Consider the following 23,980-nt stretch of genomic DNA (forward strand, 5'->3'; position numbering starts at 1 on the left):
GTAGATACAGTGGGCATTTAATGAATGCTATTTATTAGAATAAATGACTGACTGAATGAATGAATGATGTTTCAGTGCCACAGAATTTGGGGCTACAGATTCATTGCAGATAAAGCCTTTTTGGTTACCAATGGTTTTAGAGCCATGCATGAGGCTTTGAGGGGCAGAATGGGAGAGAAACTCCACCAAAGGCCCCCAGGGAGAGGCAGGAGTGGCACGGGGCTGGTAGGGGGTTTCTGGCGGCGCTGAGGGCAGGGGCCAAGCACAGACACGTGACCCACACACAGCCGTGCCCACAAAGAGAGAGACGCACAGTGTCTTCCATGGGTTCTCCTAATTGGTTGCCTTCACCTTGGGAGTCTTTAGTCATAAAGCATTTAGCTGCCAAAACATTATCAATTCAGCCATATGGATAATGTATCAGCAACGTAATCTGCAATTAGTGCAGCTGTCAGTCAAGGCCGCTCTGGGGAATACAGCAGGCCCAGGGCCCTGCCGCTGCCTCACTGCTCCAGCTTCCTTTCCACACTTAGACACCTGGGGCTGCCCTGCCTCCTCCAAGCACTGCGGGCCGCTCTCAAGTCCCCCGCCACAGCTCCCATTGCTTCTGCTGGCAGCCCTCCCCCACTCCAGGAGGCCAGGAGTGCTTCCTGCATTGCCACAGGGCACTGTGGGAGGGGTCAACGGTTGTGATCAATGGTGTAATTTCATATGTCGGGAGAAGGAGTTAAGGAAGGAGCAACAGAGGCATCTGAATCTCCCAAAATATCACCTGCTAATAACACATGTCTGCACTTCCGGCTTTACTTTAGGCTCAAATGAAAAATCCTTACCCTATGCTACATGGTCCTCACTTACCTCCAGGCCTTTGTCCCCCTGCACCCTCCATTCCTGCCACACCGCCCTGCTCTCTGCCCTCCATACCCCAAGTTCTTGTCTCAGGGCCTCTGCAAACATGGCCCCAGCCAGCTTGCACCTTTCTACCACCTCTCACCTCATGCTAATTCCCTTTATTCCTTCACCGGAACAGTGTCATTCATTCTACCTGTAGGGCCCCCTCAGAGACAGGTGTCCTTCCTAGCTCTTACAACTAAATTTTGAAAGTTACTTGTGTGGTACTGGGTGGGTGTTTGCTTCCCCACTGGAATATAAGCTAACCCCAGGTTCAGTCCCCACTTTGCCACTTCCTGGTGGTATGGCCTTGGATAAGATGCTGCATCTCACCCAGCCTCAGCTGACCTCTCTGGGTGAGAGATGTTTATTTCAAAAACAGTCTACCTAGGAGCAATAAAATTTATGTACCTAAGTGTCCTTGCAAATGAAGCAAAATGATAATAATAATAATAATAATAACACCTATATCATAGGCTTGTTATGAAGAAAAAATTATTTAAATTATGAAAATTATGCAAAACTGCTCAAAAGCTGCTGCGGCTGATGTTGTTGAAATGTTTTTATAGCACTGGGATGAGGTGTCACTTTGGAGTCAGCCTAGGTTCAAATCCCAGGTGTCTAACCCTGAGGAAGTTATCAGTCTCTTAAGTTTCCATTTTCTCAACAGTAATGAGACCCTCCCTCTCTGGGTTGCTGTGAGATGAAAGGGCTCAGTGTGGGTCCTGGCATACGGAAAGTGGTCAACAAACAGTAGCTATTGTTGTTGAAGTCAAACAAATCTGTACTGGTAATAGATGACTCACAAAGGCAAAATATAGACCGTGACCTATGAAAGAAATGCATGGATCTAATGCTGGTGTTTGGTTCCTCTTACTGAGCAGCATCCTTAAGCAGGAGTGGATGGATGGAAGACGCAATGCTGGCCTAGGCCAGTCAGTGTCTGGTGGCCCTGTACCAAGCGGGCTGCCAGCATCCTGGTTCAGAGGCCTGGAGCTGAGTCAGTCATTGCTCAAGCCCCCGGCCAGAGAATGTTCTGGGGGAGGTTGGGTTTTACCTGGTTTTGGTGGAGGAAGGGCTACAGAAGAGCCACTTTGTCCAGACATTGGGGGCTCCGTGGCCTGCAGGGCATCCTGCACTCGGCCCCAGAGCACACAGCACATGAGACAGGCTCAGAGCTCATGTAGAAGTAGGGGGGGTGGCCTTGCATCTGCCTGGAAAACAATCCCTCATCTAAGCTGCAACAAGACACTCCTGGTGACTGTCAAACATTTCCCAGCAAGAGCCCCAGAAACAGCCCACAGGAGAGTGTGCTGCTCTTCGCTGCTCTTCTTAGTGTCCAGCCTCAGGGGCAGCAGTGCTCTGAGGTGGCAGCAAGGCATGAAGCATCGTGAGTGTGCCGGTGAGGGGACAGAGGCCAGGGGACACGCTCTGCTCAGGGACAGCCAGTTAGTGCACAGAGAACCTCAGCCTCCAGCCATTTTTCTAAGTCTCGGGCCATTTCTCTTTTCTCCAGGCCCAGCATGCCATGGGCCCTGCTGCCTCACCAAACAGCTCCCCTCTGCCGCCCCTGGCAGCCTTCCTGTTCCACAGACTAACTAGCCCTTTCCTGCTTCTGGGCCTTTACACTCCTTCTGCTCCCTTGGCTTGGGAAGCACTTCCAAATGGTTGGATCTCCGTGTGGATGTCATGGCCCCCAAGAGGCCTTTGCTGGCCACCCTAAGCACTTACCAGTCACTCTGTATTCAGCACTCAGCTCAGTGCCTTCACGTGCCTCATCCCAGTCATCTTTACTTGCTTATTTTTGTCTCCCTCACTTAGGCAAGGAGCCTCAGAAACTGTGTTCATTGCTGCCTCCCAACTCTTGACTCACAGGACCAGCCTCACACCCAGGCAGCCAAGAGCCTTACCCTGGGCCCTGAACTAAAGCCCTGAGGGCCTGCTTTGGGTCCCTGAAGCTGTGCCGTTCCCATGGGGTGAGGAGTCTACAGGGCTAAGCATTCTGAGCGTATCTTCTAGACTACACTGTGGGTACCCAAGAACTTGGAATTCCCTGGCCACATGGCCCTAAACCCACTTCCAGGGCCTGCATGGGCCTCATCTTCCTGAGGGCAAACCATAGCCCTGCTGTGAGGCCCCGATGGGTGGCCACAGGGCGACACACACAGCTGCGGTGCCTCAGAATGCTGGGCATACCGGGCAGGATGCGGAGAACAAAGGGGGGTTTCCAGCTGAGGGTTAGAGGTCTGGGGATGCAAGGGAGCTCTCCCTGCCACCAAATTTTAATATAGAATTCCAAGAGCTGTAGAACTTTACATTTGAATCTTGTTTTGCAAGTCATTATGAGGGTTTATTATTGAACAGTATGTTAATTTGATTTATAATGTAAAATTTGATATATGGTTTATGGGCCTCCAATTATTCTGTCACCCAGAACCTGATCAATGTTAGGGACAGGCCTGCTAACATATAGCAGACAACCACTAAACATTAGGTAAATAAATGTATGAAGAAATGAGCAAGTCCATGAATAAAGCTCAGGCCCACACACCAGCGTGTGTGCAGTGGCAGCTGGGGCAAGTCTCCACAAAGAGTAAGGCTGACCCTCTCAGCCCGGCCGGGTATGCACGAGCCAAGCCAGGAGTCTGTGCCACGGCGGGTCACACCAGGCTGCCCTGAGGACTGCTGTAGAACTGAATCAGCCTCACTAATGAGATCAAGCTAGAACTGTAGCCAAAATACCAGCCATTTTCTAAGGTGGCCTAGAAGGAGCTTTGAGCTTGTCCATGGGTTTAATTCCCACCACTTGGCCTTCCTCCAGCCATGGACTGCAGGTGTGGCATAGAGCCAGCTCCACCCTATTTTTACAGAAACTATGAAGTTTGTGGACAAGCCCCAGTAAGATAATAAATTAGCAAAAGAAGAGAAAAAGAGGTAATTCCATAAAATGTAGCAACTGCTAAGTCAACTCCTTTTAAAACATTTTAGAGACTTTAAGGTCAAGAATTAATGGTCTGCTTACTTCAAGGGAATCAATTTATTTCTTCAGCGTTCATTTTCAGAATCAATCATTTTGTATCACCTAGAGAACTTAAGAAATTGAACTTGAGAGCACATTACCGTAAAACACTCATCAGTCTAGGCGTGACTTCCAGCTACTATAAGTCTTTTTCACATAAATCCCAACGAGAGCTGATTTCTTGTTGCTTTGCTCTAACTGTAATAGCTAGTAATCATGTGGTCCTGCAGAGGTGTTCTATATAATGGGCAGCAAAGTGAAAGGCTTGCAGAGATCAGTTCAGATGGACAAACATCTAGTGGGAACCTCCACAGGCCAGGCCTCGGCGAGGTGCTGGCAGTGGCTCCCAGGGTCGTGGGCAAACAGCAGCCAACCTGGGAAATGCACATGCAGATACACTTTTCTCTCTGCTGAGTGACTCCTGCAAGACAGGCTTGTTTGGGTACTGAATTAAAGATTTATGCTATGAAGTTAGAGGGCGATAATTAGGCACCAATGTATCTTTGGTCACATTTGTTGGGTTGCTGCTATATGAAAACACCCAATCGACTCAACCTAAAGGCTGGTGCTGTTCCAGCACTGCAACTAATAGGCTGAATGACCCTGGGCATGTCACTCCAGCTCCCATGCATCGGCGTGGAGGAGTAATCTGCAAGGCTGTTTCCCATGCTAACAGTCTGGAAAACCCCATGTTAATCAACCTCTCCATGGGTCAGATAGACCAGCTATTTGGCTCCAGAAGACAGAGCCTCCAGATGAATGCAGGGCACTTGCCATTGGACTTTTTTGGCAGTTGCATACCCGGTGATTTGCACTGGAGCAGGTTAGTAAGGGAGGCCTGGGTGGAGAAAGCCTTAGGAATTCAAGCTCCTATGCATCCCATTTACTGAGAAGGGTCTCTAGATTAAATAAACATTTAAATTACACACTCATCCCAAATTGGATTTCAGGCTGAGCATCATTACTGGAATAGAGAAGGGACAGCTACAGCCCAAGCTGCAGGTTACCTGTTCTCAACCTTCAGTGCTGATGGGATCAAGGTTAAATTCTCCCAAAATGCTACACAGCTCACAATGCATTTGACTGGATGTGACGGGAAAGTCAAGCAGAGGTGGGGGACCTGGCAATCCCACCCCAAACTGTTCACTAATATATATCTGACCTTGAGAAAATCTTGTTCTAGGGTCACTGAGGTCCTGCCCACCTGTAACAATTTACAATCTATCATCACTTGTTTCCAATGAGAATCAGGTCAAAAGTAAAGCTCCAGGCAGCCTTTATAGTAGTAAACATAAAAATGCAGCAGTAGTTCCAGATGTTGGCTGCACACTGGATCACCTGAAAAGCTTTAACAATTACTAATGTTGGGTCCCACCCAGAGATTCTAATTCTGGTCTGAGGGTAGCTTGGGCTTTGATTTTTAAAACTCCTCAGGTGTGCTAATGCACATCTAACATACCCTGCTTCAGGGAGATAGCTACTTGGTGTGTGTGCAGACACAGTGAGCCACCCAAAGTCATTCCTAGCCTGATTTTCCCTTCCCTTCTTCTCATAAAAGGCTAGAATATTAAGATCCTTTCCTGCCTAGACTCCCTTGCATCTGAGAGGCTCATGCAACCCAGTTCTGACCAATACAATATAAGTGGGACTCACTAGGTGGAGATCCCAGGAAAGCTTTTTAAAGGAGAATGACTTGGCTGCCATGCCCTTCGGCATCTTGCCCTTTGCTTTCTAATTTTCTTTCTGTCTGTGATATAGATGTCATGCCTGGGGCTGCAGCCACCATATTAAAATCAAGTAGACAAGAGCCAAATGCTGATGTGAAGATGAAGACAATGTAGAGCAGGAAGAGAGAAGCAGCCGAGACCCTTGGGGTCTTCACGGCCCATGGTGTCCGCCCTGTGCCCACCCTGGAACTCCTTGATGCATGAAATAAATAATTCCTTTATTTATATCCACCACTGCCAGGCACATAAACTCTTGTCTGTAGCCCACCAGCCTCCTTAAAGGAGGCATAACACAAAAGTCTTAACAAGAAATGCTTAATCTTCACATCTCCTAAGTCTTACAGCCTTACAGTCCAGAGCAAGAGACAATTTCCTTAGTTTGAAAATGGCCTTTATGCCTAAACCACTTTTATTCTTAAACCAGGAGAAGCCATATTTTTTACTGCTACAGGAGGTTCTTAAGTGGCCTACACTTTGACAGAACCATCTGTTGCTTAGCTACTTAGTAAGGTTATGGCTCTTGGAAAACTGCATGAATACTCAGCTGACCCCAACCAGCCTCACCAAAGCTGGCTAAGTAAGAGCCTAGTTTGCTCAAGGGTAGAAATTTGAGAGCAGAGGGTTGCAGCCAGAGGCTCAGTAAACCTCAGGAACTTTCTTAAGAAATATGATCTCAGAGGCCCTAATCCTAGCAGCCATTTATACAAGCCTGAGAGCCTGTGCTGCTGGGGCCAGGGGGCAGCCTTTCCTGCCACCTTGACTTCCTCACTTCCCCTCCAAGTCCCCTTCCTGTACCCACGTGTCCACACTCACATGGAAGAGGCAGAGTGCTAGCCATCATCTGTCCCTTGCACCTAGCAGAGGATCTGGCAGATAGTAGGTGCTCGCTAAATGTTTGTTAAATGAATAAACATCCCTCCTCACTCATCTACGTGTACCCACCACCACACCCTCTTCCTGTGCAGTGAGAAATCTAATCTGTTCTAGCAATTAAATTGTGTTTTCTTCTCTTGCTACCTTTCCCAGGTCACCTTACTGCCATTCTCATCTTCTATGCTGGTATTAAGAAAGAGAAATGCAAAAGCAGTAGGAGAGACGTATGAGGGAGACTTCAAGGGAGGGGATTGTTTGTTTTTAAGGACATGTCTATCAGTGTATCAACATCACTGCAGATGGCAGCAATCTAGTAAACAGGGAGAGGGTTGAAGATTCAGAAGAGAGAAATCAAGGAAGAATAACAAGACAGGTCCCTGAGAAGGTGAAAGGGCACCTGGGATGGAGCAGGAGTGGGGGGGCTGAACTTTGAGAGGAGGAAGAGCACTTCCTCCCCTGAAACTGTGGGGAACAGGCCTTGTGTCAGGACACTTTTCAGTTTGGCTTCTGTTTTCCTAATAAAGTAGAAAGTGAGACCCTCACTGAGGGTAGTGATGGCTGTAAGGGCATGGAAGGTCCGGGAAGAGGGTGGGTCTGGCCCTGCCGTGACTCCGTCCTGTTCTCCTTGTCTCCTCCACGGGCGGGCCCTGCCCCTGGCCCACTGACAGGCTTGGATGACTGGTATAGTGATTGGCCTTGGCTTCCTTGGCCTCAGTTCTGAGTTCTGATCAATCTGTCAAATTGTCTTAATTGTATAACACCAACTCATGCAGAGAATGGCATGGAGTTATTTTCTCCTACTAGGTCAAAGCAAGTCCCTGCCATTTCTCCCTACACCACAGCGCCGACCCTTCCTTCCCCTGTATCTCACCAACCAACTTCCTGGTGGTGGCAAGGGAAGGAGAGGCTGAGAGTCTAATTTGGGCTGCAGCAGGTGAAATTAGGGAAATCCAATTAAGTCAAAATGAGGCCACCCAGCAACTGAAATTTGGTGACTTGGAGAAGCAAAGATTTAGTAAGTAGCTCTGATGACATCCTTTGGCAAAGCTTCCCATGCTTCTGTAAGACTTAGAGTACTATCAATAATCTTAACATCCCAAGATCATGGTAACTTCATCCTAGTCAATCTCAGTCAATTCTATGCAATGACATTAATAAAGATGTCCTGAAATATGGGGGTAGGAGTATAGGTGGTTGGGAAGAATATGGGGAGTGAACCTTTTCCCTCATTTATATCCTCAAAACCTCTAGGCATACTGCCAGGAATCCACACCAGGCAGGGAAGCAGATACATCTCAGAGATGGGTAAATAGGAACTGTGCACCATCTTCCCGAAGCCAAGAATGGTGGGGGCATTGGGGTAGGACTGAACATCTATCTGGTCCTGAGGAACCATGATTCTTGGCTTCAATTGTACCCAGAGAGAAAGCTATGAGGCCCATAACTTGTGTGTGGAACTGAGGCAAAATACTGACCTACGGTGTTCAAGAGAGACCTTTGCATATCCCCTGCTAAATCAGTGCCCACCACAACGCCTATCATCTTTTCACTTTTATTTATTCTCCCCACAGTTAGAGCTGCTCTATCTTCTTTCTTTTCCTCAAAGTGATTCCATGGGGAAATTCTAGATGGCTCCTTATTTCACAGTGCAGTTTCAAAGTGATTTTGTGACATGCTCATCAAAGTGATACTTGATCATGCCTGTTCTCCTGCGAAGGTGACCAACACTCATAACAGGAGAAATTCGGAGCTTTCCTGGAAGTAAAGTCTTGTGGTAAGTGCCTTTGCAAGGCACTGACTTTAACATTATGGAATTTTACCCACATGAGAAGAATGCTATCTCCTGAGGAATTGAGATTAAATAGTTGTCTTGTTCTTGTGATGGAAAAGGAGATAGATAACTTTATAATCCACATCCAATCTTCTATTAAAATATAAAATCACGTGTCAGAGCATGTGGGTGGTCTCAAAGCAGTGGGTGGCCAGAGTATGAGGCTCCATGGCTTTTGAAAGTGCATTTACTTTTAAAGGAAAAATAAAAAGAAGATGTTGGTGCGTAGGGATGGTTATATTGAGAAAATTTGCCTGGAGTGACCTGAGATCATGGGAAACACCCTAGTTCATTTGATAGAGAAAGCTCAGAGTTTCCACCCAGGACAGGGGGAGAAAATTCTAAGGCACTGAAACGTATTCAAAGATTTAAAAAAAGTGAGAGAAGGCAAAGGTAGAGAAAAAACAACAAAGGATGCTGAGACCCCAAGCAAATATGCCCCTGGGTCACAGTTCTCTCTACCACTGGGCATCCCACCACCATCCCTAGTATACATTCATCTTTGTCCATGCATAGCTCTCCGGTGATTTCCAATGGATTGTAGTTAGAATCCTGGAAGACCTTGTGGCATAACTAAGTGTGAAGATGGTACTATAAAGTGAGAGTTGCCAATCAGGATCAGAGTAAAAGATGATGGCCAAGCACCTCATTTTTCCCTTTACTGCATTTGGAGTACCTCCACATCAGCTCTACTTTCCATGAATGCCAATGACTTTAGGCTTTTGGATGACAGACATAAGAAAGTGATTCAGTCATCAAACATACTAAGTAGCTCCTTGTTATCCTCACCAACATCTGAAATTACATGCTGTCCCATTTGTGAGCTCATTCATCTGTTTTCCAGTGGGAGCTGTGCAATCACAGAGAACTCCTCAGCGGAGGTCTGTAATAGCCGTCCAGCCACATCGCCAGGCCGCAGGCTCTGAGCGGATCCAAGTACAAGGCTTCTTTAGAATTTATTGACATGTTGTTAAATGTGTTGCAGCTTTCCCTAGTATGATGGCTGTTTATTTATTGATTTTTCAAAAAAGCTTTCAATATTGTGGTTTGTTTATCATGGAGGTTTGAGCTGTTGAATATTAACCTCTAATTGATGTAATTAACTGCTTTTTGTTTTCTGTTTAATTGATGTTGAATTGCAGACAAAAAAAGTAGGGGGGTTGTAATTTTCTAGTTAGTTGGATGTTGTTTTTGGCTTTTAGAGCCTTCTAGTTACTCAACAATAACTTTCCAAATGTTAGCCCTGCTCTGATTATTAGCTTTATGATGATTACTTTGCCATTATGCCTCATCAACAGCTGTGCGGAAATTCATTTTAATCATATTTTTCCTGCTTAGAAATTAGCAGATGAAGGATAATTACTACCAAATAGCTCCAGAGTTCTGATTGGCTGCTTCCTGCCTAACATTGTCAAAAATGAAAACGAAAACTTAAACTTTCAAAGAAAATGTAACACTTTTACTTTTTACCTCATAAATAAAGTATGAACTCTTGGCCTTTTTTCCCATCTACAGGCTGAGAACGAGTTGTTGCTCATTCCTCTACCCTGAGACCAACTATTTACCAAATTGTGATTATTTAATTAACTAGATTAATTAAACTATATTAAAGGTGCTCTTAGAAGGCAGCATGTGACACAAGCAGCCAGAGTTGTGGAAGATGGCAGTATTCTTAATTCCCTCTCCAGAATTTAAGTAATGGACTTTCCCTTTCTGTGTATGTCATAGAAGCTTCAGAACTCTTAAAGAGACCAGGGCTAGAAAGGCTGCTAGAGACCATCTCACCCAGGGCTTGCCTGGGGCCTCGGGGCGTGTGAGTACATCTACATACTTCTAGGAAGAGGACCCCATCTACCAAAGCTTTCCAGGGGGACCACGGCTCCAAAGAAGTTAAGAACCACAGAACAAACCCAGCTCCATCATTTCCCAGAATGGAAACCAAGAGGGTCTCAGAGTCAGCGATGGCCGAGGTGGGACAGAGGAGCAAGGCTCCCAGACTTCCTAGCACCTCCCTGCCTCCCAAAAATGCTGCCATTTTCCCTCATCTTGCAGTTTTCAAACTGTTGAAAGTACAACCCACATAATTTCTCACAAATTCCTTAGGTTTCTGAGGTTATTGATCTTTGATTATAAAGTAATCTTACATTGGAATAAACACAGGAAGAGCAGGTACAACCTTGTAATCTAGGATATCTTTCAGGTCTGATGATCAAAAGAAAAAAATATACAGTGTTGATGTTCTCTAAAGCAGTGATTCTCAAAGTCTGTGTATTAGAATCATGTGGAGAGCTTGATAAAACACAGATTTCTGGGCCCAACCTGGAGGTTGTCATTAAGTAGATCTAGGATAGGGCCTGAGAATGTGCAGTTCTAACAAGTTCCCAAATGAACCTGATGCTAGTCCAGGGACCACATTTTAACCACTTATGTAAAGCCTATGTTTATCAACTGCTATTAGCTTTATAGTACCATCTTCACACTTATACCACTAACACCAGCAATTAATGGAGATATGTTAATGTCACATATGTAAGAATCTTTGGAAAATACAATATGCCACAGTCTTGAAGGAACTTGGATGCTCTGCTTTTATACTGGGGTGAGGAATTGTGGAGGAGAGGCAAGAGGCAGGGAAGTAGGGTGATGGCTGTAGGCCTGGGGAAAACTGAATGACCTACTCAATTTCATAGTTATATGTACTCTCACACCCTGGACGTCTTGGTCAGTTTGAGCTGCTATGACAAAGCACCACAGACTGGGTGGTTTATAAGCAACAGAAATTTATTTCGCACAGTTCTGGAGGCTGGAAAGTCTAAGAGCGATATGTCAGCTTGGTTGGTTTCCTGTAAGATGCTCTTCAGGGTCGCAGACTGCCAACTTCTCATTATGTCCTCAGTTAGCAGAAGGAGTGAGCGAGTTCTCAGAGGTCTCTGTCATAAAGCCACTGATCCCAGCCCTGAGGGCACAGCCCTCCTGACCAACTCACCTCCCCAAAGCCTCATATCCTTATCTTGACATCAGGGATTAGGATTTCAACATATGAATTCTGGGGCAAAACAAACATTCAATATACTTATATTTTTCCTATTCTTTAGACTGTAGAATTGGCTGCACCCAGTTTACATTATGATGGCCACAGTTCTCAGTGTCTTTCCCTGCGCCCACTCCTCCCTCAGGCTCCAGCTCACATTCCCCCTCTGGTAGAACTGTCCCTTTTCTCCAGGGGAGTATTTTCTGCTTCTGCTCCTTGTCCTCCTTGCCAGGCTCACATTCAAGATACCATTTTTGTAACACCTAAATGCTTATTTTACTCCCATCAACACTAGTTAAATATCAAATGTCAGTGGGGCATTACTTGACAATTCCATTTTCTGATGTTCTTTTAAGCATCTAGTATTTAAGTGCAAACTTGCAATTATATCTAGAAGTATGTATTGACTTACTGTAACTACAAACCCAAGATGCAGTAAACATGCTCAGAAGAGCTTGCCAAAATGTTACTTTTAAGAGCCTATTAAGGAGCTTTAATATTTCATCTTGGATTATGCAGATAAAGTTTATAAACAAGGTTGTTAAAAAATAACAGGGCTGAGAAGGCCTTTCTATCTCTTTCCTTATATCTGGGTAGAAGGAATAAACATGAGTCTAAGTCTCCATCCCACTGGGCAAGGACTGGGGCCATTCCTGTTCTCTCCGGGAAGACACAGAGGCCTTCCAAACCCATGTCACTTCTCAACAGTGACAAACATCTATCAAGAGCTAATCATGTACCTGCCCCTTTGCAAACATCATCTCGCTGAATTCTCACAATGATCCTGAAGAGAGGTATCATATTCCCAATTTCACAGAGCTACTAAGTGGCAACACCTGGACTTGAACTCATACCGGCCTAGAAGTTGTGCACTTCCCACCACCCTAAACACCATCTCTTCTGATGCTCTGGTAGATCATGTGCCAGGTCCTTGCCAGGCCCAGTCAGCAGGGAGCTCAGCAGGCAGGCAGCGATCCCCAAGCACAGAGCTCTTCTGGCTTCACTACAGACTAACATGATCAGAGTTTAAATCCTAGCTCTTCATTTTCTACAACCTTGCTTGACAGGTTACTCTTGTTGAACCTCATTTTCTTCTATGCTCTCTAAAATAAGTACTTCCTGAGTAGGTCCTATGAACCAAACACTTTGGGTTATCTCATTTAATACTCTCATAACCGTATAAATTAGATTCTATCATTCCTCCCATTTTATACAGGAGGAATCGGAGACTTGGAGTGGTTAGGCAACCTGACCAAGGTTACAGAACTAGGAGCTAGTGGTAGAACCAGTTTCAAACACAGATCTGTCCGACTTCATGGCTTGAACTCCTAACCACCCAGCATAACTGTGCCCACTAATACTTGGGAATCCAAGTATTCTACTGGATCCATCCAGGTATAACAAACAAGATGACTTATGTACAAGCACTTTGGAAATGTTAAGCAAATGTAATTCTGGTTATGGTAGGAAAATCTTGCTGGAAGAGGGTTGTTGACTGGGAATAAATGTCCTTGTAAACAGAGGAATCTCGAATTCTGGAGCTAGCACCACTGTGCTCTCTAGAACCCAGTAGAGACAGAGAGCCAGTATGGTACAATTAGATGGTTCCACGTAGCAGTACCCATTTTGTTCAGCTTTTAGAAAAAGTAAATCACTGTTAAATGTCTTTCCAAACTGCTTTAATTATAGATTAGCCTTGTCAATCTTAATAAAATCATGCCTCATGTTTGAGGTTTATATATGGAAAGACTCTCAAAAGTAATTACTTGCATTTCCCAAGCATGTCATTTAAAAAATTCTCATATTCACAACTTGATCCCCTTCACTATATTCTTAGAGTCAATTTTGATCTCACTGTCTAAACCTAAATCGTGGCTCCACAATATCGAACAGCTTAAATGTAACCTTAGTGACATGATCATTGATTTTATATTTCTGTCCACACTAGTAGACTAAGCAAAAACATTGAGGGCCCAGCTCTAAAAGTGTGCATTTATTTTCAAACAATCTAGTTTTATTATTATGATTACATGAATTTTTTAAATTAATAAATCTTCATGACTCATCATTCACAAGAATGCTTTTAATTGATGGTAAACAGCCCTTTCAGATTTTCACGTGGAAAAATACAGAGTGTCTTCATTATGTCAGCAAAACTCAGTCCATGGAAATCAGCCTATATTGGAGAATACTAGTTCCTTAAAATACTAACTAGACTTTCAGTCAAGAAAAAAAGAATGACAGCAGAGGAGTGTGGAGGGAGTTCTTTGGTCACATAAACTGGGAAATGCTGCTTTATATTTTTCCCTCTTACAGACTCACAATGTACCTTCACACATTAAAGGCTCTGAAAAATCCTGAAGTAGTGCAGCTCACATAATTTTCCATACCTGAGCATTTCCCAAACTTACTTGACCACAAAATCATTTTTCCGGAATAACTAACACCTCATAGAATTCATCCTCTATGAGACTTTTGTAAAGGCTATTATAACTGATTCTGAAATAAAAAATGACTGAGACATGTGACCAAACCACTTGAACTCCCTGAGACATGCTATGCTGAGAAAATGTAGCTACTAAGAGTGTGATTTTTACACTGAGATTATTTTCTAAAGGAATTTAAATGCAGAACAGGGCACAGAATAATATCTTGATGGAAAGCTCACAACATACTCTAAAAACTCTACAAATTCAGTGTTATTTATTTATGTCACATTGTATCCCACAAATAATTTGCTATAACTTATAAGGTAATTGTAAATGGCAAAATATGAAGAGGGACTCAAACAAAAAAACTGAATTAGTAAATCAAGGCTGTATTAAAGTAAAAACATAAATGTGGGGTGGGGGAGAAGAAGGGATTGGCACAAATGTGGTAACTAAACTTTAAATTTAGTTCTGAGCAACCCAGCAACCAAAGCAAGGAAGGATTCATGGCTATTTACATATTTATATATTCATGATAAAAAAAAGAAAGCTTGACCAGGGCTGTAAGAAACACAAGCTTTTTTGGCCTGAATTTTAAAAGTAATCATTCAAACAAGAGAATTTCATAGGAGACATAATGTTTCCAACCATTTTCCAATGCAGTTACAAACTTATGTGGCTAATTCTTATAGCATTGCCAATGATAAACCTCAGAGCCAAATATTAAATTCTACAAGGTTAATGGGTTCCATTTGTCTATGGCTGGTTTGGGAAGACAAGTTACAAATCTAATCAAATCAATGATAATCCTAAAACAAATTAGCTTTGTACTTCACCATTTTCAAAATCAAACTAACAGGCAAGAAAAGATAATGCACTCTTTTTAGTTAAATAGTAATAGGCAACACTTACTCAGAGCTCACTGTGCAGGGTGCCAGGCAGTCTATAGCTATTCATTCATTTACTCCTCACAACAAGCCACGAAGGTATATTATACCCTTTATTTCACAGATGAGGAAACACAGACCCAGAGATGAAGGGCACAAGATCACAAAGCAGTACTAACACTGCCTACTGTCACTAGCAATTGGGGCCAACTTTTCCATGTGGATGGATGGGAGAGGAGGGACTAGTCTTAGGCAACAGCAGTGGGGGAGCACCACGCCCTCCAGTCTATAGCATCAGAGGAATTATGGATGTGTTTTCTTTGCATCCCTAGAGCTGAAGAAAGTGGTCGGGGGACACTGTATCAGTCAAGATCCAACCAGAAACACAAACCATTCTGAGTATTTAAAACAGAGGGAAATAAATTAAATTCAAGAAACTGGTTATACAAGAGCTGAGAAAACCCCAGGAGAGGGAGACGCAGCCTGGACGATGCAGTTTTACAGGAGCCTAAGGGCTGGGGTCGCCCACAGCAGGCACGTCCACGGGAACCACGGGAGCGCTGTTGGAGCTCCCACCCCAACTTCTCCCCCCACTCTCCTCCGATCTCCCCCAGGTAGAAGCCTGCCAGAATCCCGGTAAGAGGGGTATGCACCCTCTAGGGATCAGCCCTCCTGCGATACAGCACAGAGCTGTAAAGGTTGAGAAATGGACCTAAAAGCGAAAATGCCCTAAGGCTAGTCCAGGTACTAACAGTATAAATGTGAAAATTCTGTCTTCCAGTAGCTGGAGTATATGGGCCTCAGGAGGCAAATCACTAGGTAAATAAAGACTTGCTCTCTGAATTCCTGGTCACAATAACAAAGGAGAAATCCTCTGTTTGCTTGAAAGAAGAATACAGAGGTAAATTACTTCCTTCTGCAGATAGCAAAACCATAGAATTGTTACTCAAGAGAAGGGTACATCTAAAAAATATACACAGATTCCTAAATCTAGGAATGAAGTCCATAAAAATGCACCCAGCACCGTATGCGTACAAGTTTGCCCAGGCAGAGGCCCTGCATGAAGTAGCGTGGCATTCTGGAGCCCTGTGAGCTCTTCATGGATGCGCTCCCAACCTGGACTGGTTCATTTTGTCTCAGCTGAGCCACACGCATGGGGCTGTCCAATGGAGTGAGGAACAGAGGGGTCTCTGTGATGCACGTTCAGCAGGCCAAACCTTGGCACAGGAGGTAAGAAGAATGCCCTAACAGTGCATCAGGACTATGCAAAGATGGCTCACTTACAGGAACATTTGAAAACTTAGCCTCATGAATTTCTAATAGAGCCCCCACAGGCAGGGAGGAGTTGCAGTCAAACAATATAGCAATGGGTGGGGAGGTAGTGGAGGTGGAAGGGAACCCTTCAGGTGAGCCTCCCAAAGGCATCACAAGGAAGCCAGTACACAGCAAGGTGGGAAACCACAGAGCCTACTGCTCGGGACTGATCTCTAGAAACCCTAAGACTGAGATCATACGTACACAACCACTAAAATATGAGGTAGAAAAATGAGAAATGCCACAAACAGACGACTGTGTTAAGGGGGTTCCTAGAGGAGGAAAAAGAAGATGTCCAGTGGGGAAGGTGGGTTTGGGGATGGTTGTAAGCATTTTGGAGTGGAGATGATTCTGGAGCTAAGTCTTACATGGTCTTGACCTACAGAGAAAAGGAAGGGACAGGTCTCTAGAGCAGAAGCCTGAACAGCTCTATCAGGCAATCATTTATTGAAGCAAAGGGTGTCAGAAAGGAGTGGAAAATAAAAATGAGAAGGAATATAAATATTATACTCAAAAGACCCTTTTAAAATTCATAGTTGGATAAATCTACAATGAAAATTGTGAAGGGAAATTTTGGATATTTGGACTATAATCACAATCTTTCAAGGCATGTGTGTTGGAAGACATTTATTCCTTGTCATTTGATATTAGAAGTGGGAGGCAGGGCAGATGGACCACAGCCCCATGCAGGGACTAGTGGTCGGCTGGACTCAGTGTCACTAGCCCTGCTGCCCTGGAACCGTAGTCAGGGGCAGGTGCTGAGCAAGAACAGACACCACGTTCCATCTGGGTTTACAGGGAACATTCAGAAGGAGGTATTAACAATGAATTTTTCCTTGTAATGAAAGGGAAGCAAAGAGTATATTACTAGTTTCGAGTTAAAATAATAGAGCATAGAAATATTTTACCTTATGAAATTAGGTTTCATCTTATGAAATAATTTCATGCTGTATGATTTTTCTGCCAAGGTGAGCACTTGGCTGGTACATCAACCTACTGATGAATATATCCTAACTTTAAAAAAGCATGAGTGGGAAAGAAATTCATTCAGCTGATATAACTGGAATTCTAATTTCAGATCTTCTTGGCCTCACTAAATATGTCCCATTATATTTATGGCTTGGTTTTTATATCTCCAGTTATAAAGAGAAAGTTTGCCATGAGAAATTAACTCATACCTTGTTATAAATCAAAATTTAAATAGAGAAGGTTAAGTCAGTGATAAATAATATTATATATTCATGTTTCAGAACCCAATAGATCCTTTTTTCCTGAGCATATACCAGGAACATATTGATGAGCATTATTAGATGGCTTAGTGCATGTGTAAAGAACTTAATGTAATGAAGGAAAGGAACTTATTTTTTGTTTGCAGAAATGCATATAAGAATAGCTGGCCTGTCATATTATTACCTAAACCATTATTAACGGGACTGAAAGTGGTCACAAAAGTGACAGAAATTATTTCCTCAGAAGAATCTCGTATTCATGGTCTAGAGTAGTCCAGCTTGACTCTCTCATTTTCCTTAAATTGGACCGCCTCTTAATGCATCAAAAGTGGTCAGAGGGAAGACAAGTCCCCACCCCACCCCCCGCATAGCTTAGGGGCCCCTTTGGCCAGGCCCAAGTCATTGAGGGAGTGAGATGCTTGCCCACCCCTTTAACTAGACTTGGATTCCATTCTCAGCACTGCCACCAATTTGTTCTGTGATTCGGGTGTTTTAACCTCTCTTTAGCTGGGAAAAGCGATGATAGTAACGTCAACCCATCTCACAGGAATGTAGTAAAGAGAAAACAAAACAATGTATGCAGAAGTGATTTCAAAAGCTGAGAAAGCAAATATAAATGCAGATATTATTCTCATAAAGGCCTGAAAGTAGTCAACCTTTTGTTTCTAACTTCAAGAATGGGAGAAAGATTTCTATTTCCTTTTGCTCCTAATTTGAACAAAAGATGTACACCATCTCACTTTGGCTTTTCTCTTACTGCCAGAATTTGGCTTAAGGACGCCCTTTGTCAGCAAGCTGACAACTCATAGAGCCGAAAAGAGATCCAAACTCCACTCCAAGTCGGGGGTATGGAGGGGAACATGCTGGAACTCCCCTGGTTTCCAACCGCAGCAGTGACTCGAGTCCCACGTCCTATCACAGAGCCCCGCAGAGAAACAAGTTCGGTTTAAAACTGAACCGTGGGGGTGACTTGACTCTACTTAAAGCTAATCCAGGAGAGTCTTCACCGTTGAGTTAGAAATCACACAGGTGTTGCCCAAGCTAAGCGATGACATGGGAAGGGTATCCCCCCTTGGGAACTTGTCCCCACGAAGCTTCCTCTGCTGGAACACACCCTTCTGCTTCCCCTTGTCCTTCTGAAAGGAGTTCTTTCCAGCTGCCACCCCATGCCAGCCCAGCTCAGATCATGGCCAGTGTAAAACCTCAGAGTATCCTGCCCTTCTCCTGTATAACTGTTGATTACTGTTTGGGATTCATGCTTCATTAATTTGACACTAGTGTCTGTTGTTCTCTCCCCTCCTCAGTCAGCTCCCTGAAGACAGGGAACAGTTTGAATTCAAATATCCCCAGAACAGAGCAGAATGCCTAGCTCAGATTGGGCCCTTGTTAAATATTTGTTAAATACATGATGAAAGAAATATGATCTGAAAAGAACTTCAAAGCAGATTACTTCAGATCACAAATCATTTCTAAGTAGACACATTTATGCAAATATAAGCTACTTACAATAAAACCCTTAACTTACTTCTGCTCAGGGAAGACATATTGCAAATGGAGGAAACCATAAAATGAGGAGGTTAATAAGTCAATTTTAATAATAAGTAGTAAGGAAATATGCTGCACACCCTGAATAAGACTGGCTGGCTTACTATGTCTCAACTGCCGTGTTTACATCTTTGGAAGAAGGGACATGGAAAGGGCAGAACTACTGTTTCCCAGGCTCGATGGCACCAGCTTACAGTCAGGAGACATCAGAGAGAAATTCCCTCTGGACCAGGTATCATGTGATAGAATGGAAAGCTGCATGACGGGGCCACGCAGTCCTTCTCCAGCTAGCAGGGCAGCTCTCACAAGCGCAGGTGAAATAGCAGCCAGTTTTGTTGCATTCTGTTTACTTTCTTCCATTCTAAAACGTTGAAAAGCACGGCTAATTTAGCATTCATTAATGCGAGGGTAAATGAATGAGGAAGATAAAATTTTCAAAAGATAATACCCTGGCACTATAGCAAGATAAAGCAGTTAATGTTCTTAATTTTTACCAAGCTATATACTCCAAAAGACCATGCTTTTTGGACAAAAGTCCCCTTCTCCCTTCCATCTGTTTTTTTCTCTTGCATACATGTATTTACACACAATTAGGTGCCAATTTTCAACAAAATAAGATTTCCTGTTAATTTTTGCACTGTGATCTTCATCTTTCAATTATTCTATGGAATGTATAATTAAATTCCATTCTCCTAAGTGGCTTGAATTTATGACTTTCTGGGAGCTAAGTCAACCCTATTCATTTGTGTGTTAAATATAAAGAAAGTATAAGGATGCTGAGTAATGAAGAGCATGTCTTTTCTGGGACTTTTAAAGCTATAGAGTTTCTTTTCTTTCCTTCAAAAAGTTGTTCACAATAAATCATATTGCAAGTAAAAATGAATTAAGTGAGACTGAGAGATCAGGGCAGAAATAAAGAGGCGCCAGTTTCTGTAGAGGGTCTCTAATGGATGATGCTTTGGGGCTATTAATTTGGAAATAAAAGAATCAAATAAAAATCCATTCCAAACTCTTTTTGTAGGCCTCATCCTTTTCTTTGTTTTCATGTAGGTTTTATTTTATACAAGCTCTTTGTTGTCTTATTTTATGTAAGATCTATGTTGTTCTACGGTGTCCTGATATTCTACAAATTCTAGCTCCTTAGAGGCAAACAGAAATTAAACAATTTAAATGCCGTTGTTCAGTAATTTCAAATAACAGTAAGCAGGGTACCTTCACCTATGTGTGATCAACCATAAAACTCTTAGTTCTGCCATTGCTCCTACTACTCTTAGTAGAAATCCTTAAACATCAGATAATAAAAGCACATTGAGATCTTTATATTTTTTCAACTTCATACTCGTAGCCCATCTTAAGCCTATGAATTGCCTTATTCCTTGAGATTGTTTGAAACTCATTAATTTTATTTTTCTTTGGGGAAAGTCAGACTCAGTCATGACTGAGAGGAAATTGCCACTTGTGTCCCTCTGTGGAATCTCTCCTTTACTCCATTTAGGAGCAGTTGGGAGTGCAGACCTAGGTTTACTCTACGCTTGGGAGGAATTTTGTCTCTATAATGATGAGCATCTAGCAGAGTTCCTCGAATATAGAAAATGTCCAATGTAAATTTGGCAAAAGAATGTGAATGAAATAATAATACAATTGTTATTGTTTAAAAATGAATCCTTTCCATTCTGTTGTCTTACTACAATTTGAAACCTCTTGTTAATCAGGCTTTACCAAATAGGTTTAAGACCACTCTACAGAGAAATAGACCTTGGCCCCCAGAAACCGTGTGGCTTTAGGAGAGCTTAGAAGAGGGGGCCTGTGCTCAACAAACTTCACATGAAGCAGCTTGTCTGAGTGATACTTAGGAGATTCTCCATGAGGAGAAAAGATTGTTTTGCAGCGTGACGCAAAGTAAACCGTTCCCAGCAGCAGAAATATTTTGAATGTTTTCATTTAGGTGGGGCAATGACCTATTTAAATCAAGCCACCACCCCTAACCTTGGTCCTTAAGGCTTTGGGGAGATACTGTGTGATTTATAGGGAAAGAAATCTTTGCTTTTAGCTAACAGCTGAATCATGTGTCTCTATGTTTTCTTTGCTTTTACTTTTTTCTCTTAATAACTGGAATTTCCCGTTTAATTTCTCTGTCGCACTACTAGTGTTTAGGGGATGAGAGACTGAATAAACACTAATCCTAAAAAGATGATTGTCCGTTTCAGCCCGCCTAATAAATGCACAAGCTCCTGGTGTCTCCATAATGTCGCTCTAAGGAGCTGCTTAAGGCAGCACCGGATGGATACTGGGCCTTAGGGTCCCGTGTTAACTGCCATCCCTCTATGGATATTCCCTGTTTGCTAAGGGGCTTCCCCCAGGAGTAGTGACCTCAAGGAAAGGTACTTTACCCCACGTGCTAAGCAGACTCCCTTTAAAAGACAAACTTTGCAAACAAGAATAACCTTTTAAAAAGACCCCTTAGATGAAGATCAATTCTCAGAAACGTTGCCATCCACTTACAACTCCCCTTTGACATTTCACAGATGTGTTATTTATGCCGGAGGAGAGGCCTCTTACTACCCACAAACCCAAATCCTTGCTCTGTGCCTTGGGTGCGATGGGGGCTTATCACCTGAGCCGCTGGGGAAAAATGGACCCCCTCTCGTCTCTTTGGTCAGCTCGGGTCACCTTGGTGGAAGTCTCCTGTACGCGTCTGGGAATACTCCGGTGGTGCGGTAACCTGAGCCTCTTGGGGGGATTCTTTTTCTGGAGTTCTCCCAGGTGGCCAGGCTTCCCGGGCCCTGGATCTGCCTGAAGCAGAACCACCCAGGGCCCCCCACCACCCCCAAGCTCTGGGACGGCTGAGGAACTGCACTAGCTATTAATGGCCATCATCCATTTTTAATCAGAAAGATCACAAGAGGCATGGTAAGCGAATCCCAGACTCAAGTCAATTTAAATAACATTCCTGGAGAAATCCAATCACTTAAAACTGAGACACCTACGCGAGCAACAGCCCCCGCCCGTCTGGCGGGGAAGCGCGCGACAGCCGAATTCATCTAGATCTGGGAGCCCCCGGGCTGGGCGCGGAGCCTTAACCCTTCCAGGCCCGGACGGTGACCGGGGGCTGGGAGAGCGCGGCCGGTCGCGGCCAAGATGCCCGCGGCCGCGTCGCGCAGGCCGCCTCTGCCGTCTCGGGCGGCTCCGGACGCCCCGCGCCCGGCCTGGGCGGCTGGGCGCGGGGTTATGATCAGAGCTCGGGAGGCTGCTCGGAGCCACCGCCTCCCACGGCTGCGGCGCGCCTGGGGCTCCTCCTTCCCCCCGAGCGCGGCCAAGTGAGGGCTGCTCCGGCCGCAGGTAGCGGCGGCGCTGGAGGCGGCGCGCGGGGCCAGAGCGGAGCGCCCGGGGCGGGGCCGACGGACGCGCGGACAGACGGATCCCCCGGCCTCCCGCCCCGGACAGGAGCGACGGGCTGCGCCGGCCATGTGGGGCCCCGCAGTCACGGCCGAGGGCCTGTCGGTGGCGGCGCCGCCGCTGCCGCCGCTGCTGCTCCTGCTGGCGCTGGCGGCGCCCTCGCGGGGCGGCGGGGGCTGCGCGGAGCTGGCGTGCGGCGAGCGGGAGCGCTGCTGCGACGCGGCCAACGCCACCGTGGTGCGCTGCTGCAAGCTGCCGCTGCACGCCTTCCTCGACAACGTGGGCTGGTTCGTCCGCAAGCTGTCCGGGCTGCTCATCCTACTCGTGCTCTTCGCCATCGGCTACTTCCTGCAGCGCATCATCTGCCCCAGTCCACGCAGGTACCCGCGCGGGCAGGCGCGGCCCGGGCCGCCGGGGGCCGCGGGGCCGCCCGACGACGACGACGACACCTCGCCCGCGCTACTGCGCGACGAGGCGGCCGCGGGCTCCCAGGACTCGCTGCTGGACAGTGGCGGCGGCGGCCGGGGCCGGGGCGGGCGCTCGGCCCCACCTTGCGCCTCGGAGCACGAGCTGCGCGTAGTCTCGCCGGTCTTCCTGCAGCTGCCCAGCTACGAGGAAGTCAAGTACCTGCCAACCTACGAGGAGTCCATGCGACTGCAGCACCTCAGCCCCGGGGAGGTCGTGCTGCCCGTGTCGGTGCTCGGCCACCCGCGAGGCGGCGGCTCCGGGGAGTCCGACGGCAGCGAGGGCCTCTTCCCGCTCATATGAGCGCCCGCGGCCGCTCGAGGACCGCGCGGACGGGACGGGGCTGGGGGCTGCGTGTGGGACGCCACGGTCGGGGCGGCGGCGGCAGCCACCAACTGCCTCAGGCCCCGCTTGGCAACCGGGCCTACTCGCCCTGCGACTGGGTTGGGGTCACTCTCCCACCCCCTCCACCGTCCGCTTTTCCGGGATCTTAAGTTTCCCTACGTTTAAGACGGTTCAAGGAAACATTAGGCACCCGCGGCACGGGCGACAGAGCGCACGAGCCCGGAGCGCAACTTGGAAGGACGTGCCCACCCTCAGCCTCGCCTCAGATTGTGTTCACCCACTCGTAAGTGCCTGCTTCCCAAATCAAAGAGAACACGTGAGCCCTTGAGAGCGTCGGGAGAAGGGCAGTAACCTTTAGGGACGAGGGGGAAAGGACGCAGTTCCACTCCGTTCCCTCTCCCCTGCACAGGTCGCGGCCCCCCAGGATGGGCGGAGGGCGAGGCGCCGGAGGGGCGAGCCGCCACTGGACACTGGAGCGTTCAGGTCTGGGAGAGCAGCACCTCGGTGTGATCGAATCCCTCCTGGCGGATAAACCAAACACCCCTTCTGTGTCTTCCTGGCCAAGCGCAGTCACAGCTGATGGCTCACTTCGGTGGGGGTCGCCCGTGATACCTGGTTAGCTGCTGTACCTATTCAAGATACAGCAATTACGTATATCCAAGACCATACTGGTAATAAAATACAGTTGGGCTTTTGATTTTTCAATAACTGAGAAGATATTTATATTTATTTGTCTTTTATTTTTATATTTTTACCATGGATTGAACACCTCAGGAGGGTATTTCTGCAACTAATGATAAGGTAGTCCTTTTATCAGTGGCCCAGAAATTGCTCACACTCTGTCGTTCTTGTTTAATAAAATGTTGGGCATTATTTCATTTACAATGGGAAAAACAAGAGGCATGGTCAAATGAGAAAATATATGTGACATAAAAAACATGAAGGATATCTTATTTTCACTATTTGAGAAGAATATATTTTATTTTTAGTACTGTGGC

General features: G+C 45.6%; 1 protein-coding gene across 1 annotated transcript; it reads left to right on the top strand.

The window, feature by feature from the left end:
* The first annotated feature begins 22,104 nt into the window (after positions 1–22,104).
* Positions 22,105–23,074, top strand: C1H3orf80 (chromosome 1 C3orf80 homolog). Its single transcript, XM_036904076.2, has one exon. The coding sequence runs from the start codon at positions 22,242–22,244 to the stop codon at positions 22,938–22,940; it is 699 nt and encodes a 232-aa protein (XP_036759971.2). The 5' UTR covers positions 22,105–22,241; the 3' UTR covers positions 22,941–23,074.
* The last annotated feature ends 906 nt before the right edge of the window (positions 23,075–23,980 follow it).

This window comes from Manis pentadactyla, chromosome 1, assembly GCF_030020395.1.
Source record: "Manis pentadactyla isolate mManPen7 chromosome 1, mManPen7.hap1, whole genome shotgun sequence".
In the NCBI taxonomy this organism is placed as follows: domain Eukaryota; kingdom Metazoa; phylum Chordata; class Mammalia; order Pholidota; family Manidae; genus Manis; species Manis pentadactyla.